Source organism: Alligator sinensis, unplaced genomic scaffold (assembly GCF_000455745.1).
Source record: "Alligator sinensis unplaced genomic scaffold, ASM45574v1 scaffold54_1, whole genome shotgun sequence".
NCBI lineage: Eukaryota > Metazoa > Chordata > Crocodylia > Alligatoridae > Alligator > Alligator sinensis.
In genome coordinates, this window is record NW_005841962.1 from 1,203,076 (window position 1) to 1,210,695 (window position 7,620).

Here is a 7,620-nt window from a genome sequence, read left to right on the forward strand (position 1 = left end):
TCCCTATAGGCAAACATCTCTACCTGAACTAAGTGTCTCATGATCGGATAACAACTTTTTGACTTGGTACTAGAATGTAGCAGGAGTCTGTTTTTCTTCACTTTCCAAGGGGGGGAGGGGGCAAAATACCAAGCTATTTAGAAAGAACTATAATGAATAAATCCTGAATTAGAATGCTTTGTTGTCATTGCAAATATCCATATCTTCCCTTTCCTGATGAGGCTCAAATAGATTGATCATATTTGAAAAATGCAACAGTTTTTATTTAGAAAGTTTTTTCACTTTAACATGATTTAGCATAGGTGTATTTACATGTACACTCTTGAGCATAACTGAACATGAATTTGGATCATCAACACATGATTCTAAAAAAATGAGGATTGAGATTAGAAGGTATATGGTTTTTAAAGTATGAAACAGCTACACAGTTTGGGGGGAGGGAGAGTGCAGGAGTTGCTTACCATACAGGTACATGCGATGGGTGGAAACTAAAACCCTAGTACCTCCTCCATCTTGCATTCATGGAGGTAATTGGCTTGTTTTTTAAAGGCACTTTTATTTGTGAGTATAGACAGATGATGATCACTTCACATTCTTCTCCAGGCACCTGTAGCAAAACTGATCAAGGAATGTGCTGGTGCAAGACCAAGGAAAGACTCCAAAATAACCTTCTTTAAGTCACTGCCTCGGCAGCTTAGGCTGGTACTCTAGCAACTCTTTCCTGAGAAGCAGTGTTTAAGCAGAATCCAAATTAAGCGACCCAGTCAGAAAATCAAATATGGGTAACTAAGTTGAGCTACCTTCATCGTTCCCTCTACTATTCCTTGTAATTCAGGGGAAAGGTCTTGTATTCAGAGGATTAAACTTGGTTCTTTATTAAAGCAGATGCAATGTGAACCTGTACACAGGATGACTTAAACACTACATTTTTGCAGTCAGTTTCTTAGCTTGGTCTCGTAGTTCCAATTTCGCAATTGTTGAGAGGTGAACTTCATCAGGTCCATCGGCTATTCGCAGGGTCCGAGTAAGGGCAAACCTGAACAAGAAGATCTGAGTCAGTGGTGGGCTCTATAGCCTGCTAGTGTCAAGACAGTCTGACACCAGAGAAGTGGAAAACCTTTGCCATTTTGCAATAGATTGTTTGCTTGCTTTTAATGTATGGTTTCATGTAACTCATTTAAACAATGATGGTTGTTTTAGTGAGCAATGCTGGCCTTGGAACTAATCCTTAGTACATGCAGCTATTCGGGTGAAAATAGTACTATCCTATCTGAATCTGGCTGTCTGAAATGGAAGCCTTTGTACAGATAGAGATCTCACAGGAAAAGTTTGGGAAGCAAACCTTGTGGCTCTTGGCTGCATGGTACTTGCTGACTAGTACCATGTTCCCTCCTCTGAAGGCCTTTGCTGGTTACTGGCGTATTACAGAAATGTCTTCCTGTGCCAAGACAAGTGGCTTCATGCCTCAACGCCAGTAATGCAGGCTTCCAGTGTGGTGTTCAATCCCTAGTCGGTGCTGCCCTTGAGTTTATGCTGTTGTAATGGGGAGAAGATGGGAACACACAGCACTGATTGTAGATCAGTGATTCTCAGCCTAGACTCCAGGCACCCCTTGGAAAAAGTGCCAACTCTTTTTGTTTCTGTAGTCAAAATGTGAGCAAACACAACAGCAATTCTTCTATTGCAAAGAACTCAAAATTTGCAACAGGTCCAACTATTTATAACACTAGGTTCTTATTGGAACTTTCTGGGTTTCCTTTGTGAATGGTATTTGTGCACTTAAGAGTGCTAGCACTGCGTGGCACCTTTGATAGTATCCCAATATATCCCAGGGTGCTGGAGCACCCTAGTTGAGCATCACTGGTAAGATACTTGGGGTCAAGCAAGGAGCCAACACTGAGGTTGCCTTGGGGGAAGGTTTTAATCAGATTTTGCACTAATATTTGTGCAAAAATGCCTCAACATGGCATACCACAACTAAGATGGCTCAAGTCCTGCAAGCAGTCTGGCTATGCTAATGTGATGCTTAACCTAAGTGTAGTATACCCTGCTGCTTAGCTAAGAACTGCAAGTTTGGCCAGACTGATACTGATACCAGAACTAGCTTAGTCTGTGGAGTTCAGACCGATATTCATAATGGTTCTCCATAACCTTTATCAACAAACACTTAAATATGAGATCATGTAGAAAATGCTGTGCTTATTCAAGTTGGATTTGGATCACGATGCTGCATCTGAGGACAGATTTTCATTACTGGGGCTGTAAGAGTCTGTCATGGCAAAATTCAGGTCAAGAGCACCTGAAGCTCTGATCACTCGAAGCAGCTTCCCTAGAAAGTAGAAATGCAGGTACTCTTGGGTAAAAATTCTACTCACATATGAGCCAAAGGAAAATCCTGGGAAACTCCGGCTCCTCCACAGACTTGGATTGCATAATCCACCACTTTAAGGACTGCTCTTGGTGCAGCCACTTTGATCATGGCTATCTGTTTGTTTTTGTTTTTTTTTTTTAAAAAAAGAAATGGTAGACTGTCAACTAGGCATTGTAGAGAGGCTTGTTTTCTTTCTAACCACTAGGAGGATAGGATATGCAGCAATTTCATACCACTTTTCCTACATCTTTCACAGAACCAAATCCAAGAGCTGAATTGTATGTTTAAGGGGACTTAACACTGACTTTTCAGGAAAAACCTCAGTGGGTAGGTGTTGTACACACTTAGTTTTGACAGCAGTGCTGTAAGCTGCATTTGGGAATTGGAAGAGACCGCTGGGTCATGAACCATATGGGGAACCCCTGTTTAGCACTCTCTCTCAATTGGTTCCTGAAAAACTGAGCATATGTGAAATAAGCGTTAAGCAAAACTGAAAGTATCTGATGACTGCAATTGTTTTTAATGACCCGGGATGGAGACCGCGAGTGTTATAATGAAACCCACTGAGTGCTAAGTGAAATCAGGTATCAATTTTAAATATCAATTTTATAGCAAAATAGCGCTAAGCAAAGCAGCATTAAGCAAGGGTTGCCTGTATTTGAATCAATGTGTCATTAGGGCCTGATGCAAAAAGACTTGAGAGTACCCTTAGCCCCTGAACAGAATGAATGCAAATTAACTGTATGCACAAAAGTGTCCCAGATTAAGGTTCTGTGATTCGCTCTTAAATCAGCCAAGTATAATCCTTAATCCTAATCTTTTTGGCACAGAATTGAGAGCTCCATGTCATCAATACAATGACCAACAATGATCAAGGTGTCTGAACTGTTACAAAAGAAATTAATAATAGTAACCAAAACTACGAGTAGAAGAAAGGCCAGGGTCAGAACTAGTTTGAGAAGCAGGTCTTATGCTTCTTGATGGCTGCGTGATGGTGGGGACTATCCTACTTGCTAGTTAGTACCGTACTCTCTCCTCTAGTGGCCCTTTCTAGTTATAGATGTTACAGAAATGTTGTAGTCTTGTGCCAAGACAAGTGGCTTCATGCCTTAAAGCAGAAATGCAATTGCATTTTTTTTGCTAGGCCTGGCTGTTTGTTTCCTTGATGTATCTGAAGTTGCAGGGAAAGACGGAAGAAGCCATGCTCCCAGTGCAGTGTCTAATCCATAAACAGTGATGCCACTGATTTCATGCTGTTGTAACTGGAAGGAGACTGGGGCCCACAGAATTGATGTAGGTTGGTGATTCTCAACCTCTTCAGACTCAAGCCTCCTACCCCCTGCTTGGAAAAATAATGCCTTCTATTTAAGACAAATCAGTGATTTAAATACCTTAATTACCTCTGGTATGTCTTTATTTTTCAAAATTGAGGAAATTTGGCAAGTGAAAAAAGGAAAAGCACTTTTGGTTAATATGGTGAAAATGCTGATCAGCAGGCTAGTTTTGGTTAAGTATTCAATTGAAAGATCAACCTCCATTCCCACAATGAGAAATTCTTGAGAGCGTTGCTTGGTTGCTTGCCCCTGCCTCCCACTTCCTCCCTACTCCAAGGGCCATAAGTTACCTCTTTCCTGGCTTCTGTGTTGCCCACCGTGTCTATGCTGCTGGCTGCTTTCAGGGTAAGCAGTCGGGCCTGCTCGATAGCAATGCGGCTTTCTGCAATCCAGTGTGCAACAACTTCCTTCAGAGACAGAACGTGATGAAAAGCAAGTGTGAAACAAACAACTTCTGGATCTCCAGAATAACTCAGCTATGATAATTTCTTGGCTATGATACTAGCCACAGGAAAAAGCTTTCAAAACTAGGTTCCCAAATTTATGGGAGAGGTTGTTCAGCCCTTCCAAAAATGAGGCCATTGCTTTTAGCATGCCTGTCTTTAAGTGAGAACTCCAAACTGAAACCAGACAGACAAAAACATTGTCAACGTATAAGTTTGTCTTCCCAAGTGTTGCCCAGACCCCAGTGAACAGAGGCTCTGTTGTGTACCTTCAAGCTTACTATGTAGCCTGCCAAGGTTCTGCTTCGACTAGTCTTTGAAGACAGAGAGAAACGAACCAACATGCTGCTCTTTCCTTGGCTCTTGCTCCTTTGGCTGCTATTCAGTCTTCCTGTTCTTTTGGGCCCCACTTCTGTTGCCCACCTCTCCCAACTTGCACATCTTACTGCCCAATCAAGACCACCTCTCTGTCAAGTTGTTCCATGACGTACTGGGATTGATTTCCTTTAGTTCGGTGCTCTCCAACTGGTATTACTAGTTGCCTAACCACCTAGGAAAGAGTTGTGCTTTGGTGTCTGGGGCACTTGCACCTGTGTTAGTTATGTTGATGCATTATTAAATGTATTATACTCAAAGCTGTCCAGATGCTTAAATCAATAGGTTTGTAGTAACTTAAAATCTTTCTAGCAGTCCTCTGCTATTTTAAAACCGTTTATCTTGGGTGAAGCTGCCTGTCGGGGATAAACATTTTTGGGCCATTCACAAACTTAGGATTCAATTTTGCATCTTTTACAATACAGAAGGCCAAAATGTCCATTAATATAAATCAGCCTGTTTAGTTTCAGTGAAAATAGTGAAGCCAGCCCAATAAATATATCCTACAATCTTGTTTATAATTTTCAGTCTGATTTTTGCCTTACTTTACAGTCCCTGGTTTACCTCTTTTAAAGCAATAATTCCAAGCTTTTTTTGTTTAACTGGAATGTGTGATATACTTCCACTTATATTTTATTCTGTACAAAGCTTCTTTGTACCCTGTTCCAAACACTAATTTGGCTTCCTTCTTCCCACCCCCTTTACTGTAAGAAAAAACAGATGTTTCTTTTGCCTGGCTGACTGCTAGGAACACTTGATGTCTGAGACAACTTGTGGGAGTTCTCAACACTTACCAGAAACCAAATTTAATTTAATCAATTTAAAGCCATGCCAAAACTGGCAATTCTCCTCAGGAAAAGGAATGCTTGGATGCTGCACCCAAGTAAGACCATTCTCAAGCAGGCCTACATTTTTGCAAGTGTAAATGATTATGAGGATTAATTTTAAGGTCATATAGACACCCAAGTCCCTGAATAGCCCTACAAATTAGGAACAGATACACCCAGATGGTAAAAAGAGTGCACAAAATGAAGCACGCAATATTGGTGCCTGCAGAAGTGAAGGTCAGTGTCTGAAAACATGGCCCTAAGGTCTCCAGAGTCCATGGGAATTGAAGGTTAGGGAATAATACCTGTAGCAGCTGTTACAGTGAGTATTACAATCTCCAGGTTTTTCCTGAGCTAAGCAAAGAGGTGCTCATAATCTGTACATGAACTAGACAATGAGGAAGCGTGCTTACATGCTGGTACAGCTTCTTCCCAAAGGTTGCTCTCTGTGCTGCACGTTTGCACATTATTTCTAAGGCAGATTCAGCTGTACCTATTGACCTCATGCAGTGATGTATCCGGCCTGGCCCCAGCCGACCTTGAGCAATCTCAAACCCTCTTCCCTCACCTGGGGGGGGAGAGAGGTGGGAAACAAATGTTCAGACTGAACTCATTTTAATACTTCTAGAGGCTACTGAAGAAAGTTAATGTTTAGATTGCAAATACTGTCTAAAGGCCTTTTTACAGAGGAGTCTGGTTACAGAACTGATCTGTAGTGTTTTTAATTATTAATCGCTGCATAGATGTTAAAAACAAAACAAAAAAGACATATGCTTATATTAGTTTCTGCTAGTACTGTTTAGGTTCAAGGGGCTCATTAAGCGGATTTTGATTTACTTGGTTACTTGCCAAATATTTTACCAATCTTATTTTAAACATATTTCAGGGGTTGGGATTTTTTTCCTTTGATTTGTATCTTCCAGAGTACAACTGATGGAAGTTAGATTTAAAGATCAGACATTAAGTGATTCATAAGGCTTCAAATCAGTAAAACTCTTTTGGAAGATCACTGCTGGGGAGGAAAAACTTTGTACATCTTGGGATTTACCCAGAAAGGAGGGTTGGAGTAAGCCAAAGGGACAAAAAAGATCTTCTCCCAGGTTGCAAAGGGGTAAGTAGCACTGGTTGCTGGCTTACTCAATATGGCTACATCCCAGTCCTGAAGAAACTGGTTGCGTTCCTTGTGGCATGGCTGCAGACTAGGTAAGAATTCTGTATCAAATGATGCTGAGGCAAAGCTGGCGTTTTAATGGTCAGATGGAACAAAGAAAGGAGATCCCATTTTTGTGGGAAAGAGCTCCACTGGGGTTTGCTTTGCTTCGGCCTGCCATGATGTAGAAAGAATTTTGGCTCCACTGGTACAGCAGCCCCATTTACTTAAAAGTACCTTAACTCTTAAAATACCTTAAAAGCCCCAGCAAATAAAACTCATCAAGTGGTATCATGTAGCATCTGCAGCTGTGGCATGGGGACAGATCAATTTTATCCAGCTGCTTTGAGATATTTTCATGGCTGAACAAAGATCAGGGAGCTAAAATAGATTAAACGTAACTGGTTGGTACTTTGCTGCAGAGAGAGAGAAACCCAATTGTTGGGTGTGCTCTGAAGCAAAGAAATACAGACCTGGCCACAATCAGCTAGTCGACACTAGTTTCAAGAATAAACTTATCTCCAAAAGACTACTAATGGAAACACTGTCTTGAAAATGTAGAACAATAATCATGTATATTCCTTACCCTCAGAGCTCTATAAGGGTTATTTAGCGTAAATTGGACAGTTTTTTAAAAGGACACTATTTCTTAAAGTTAGCACCATGACGGTGACTTTCAAAGTCACTTGACATTTAGCAAGGAAGCTCACCTAATATTATATTAGAAACAGGTACTCGAACATTGTTAAAATGTATCTCAAAATGTCCGCCATGAATATGATCTAGAGGTAAACAAAAACAAATCAAATGTCAGTGTATACGAAGAGTTTGCCAACATGCACAAATTAGAGATTCAGTACCTGTTCTAATTTTAGATAGGTATTTTAGGTGTCCAGGTAGTACGTAATGATTAACAGTATGACAGTGCGACACATAGGGCATGCATGGGGGGGCACCCTGTCAGCCAGCATCCCTGGGGAGGGGGGGGCAGACAAGAGTGCTGGTGCCCCCATGAGAGTGTAGGCTGGGGAGTGCGCCAGGAGATGCCGATCCCACTGACCTGGAAGTGCCAGCAGCGCGCTGCTGCCAGTTGCAGGCTGGCAGGATTGGCTGCCGCAGG

The 7,620-nt window shown here is 41.5% G+C and overlaps 1 protein-coding gene across 1 annotated transcript in view; it reads right to left on the minus strand.

Moving 5' to 3' along the window:
• Positions 1 to 33: 33 nt before the first annotated feature.
• ACAD11 (acyl-CoA dehydrogenase family member 11) overlaps positions 34 to 7,620 on the minus strand; it is a 71,123-nt gene continuing 63,536 nt past the window's right edge. Inside the window, 5 exon segments of the mRNA XM_025200273.1 lie at positions 34 to 1,036; positions 2,376 to 2,485; positions 3,996 to 4,112; positions 5,764 to 5,918; positions 7,211 to 7,282. Coding sequence (XP_025056058.1) covers positions 922 to 1,036; positions 2,376 to 2,485; positions 3,996 to 4,112; positions 5,764 to 5,918; positions 7,211 to 7,282 — 569 coding nt within the window. The 3' untranslated portion in view covers positions 34 to 921.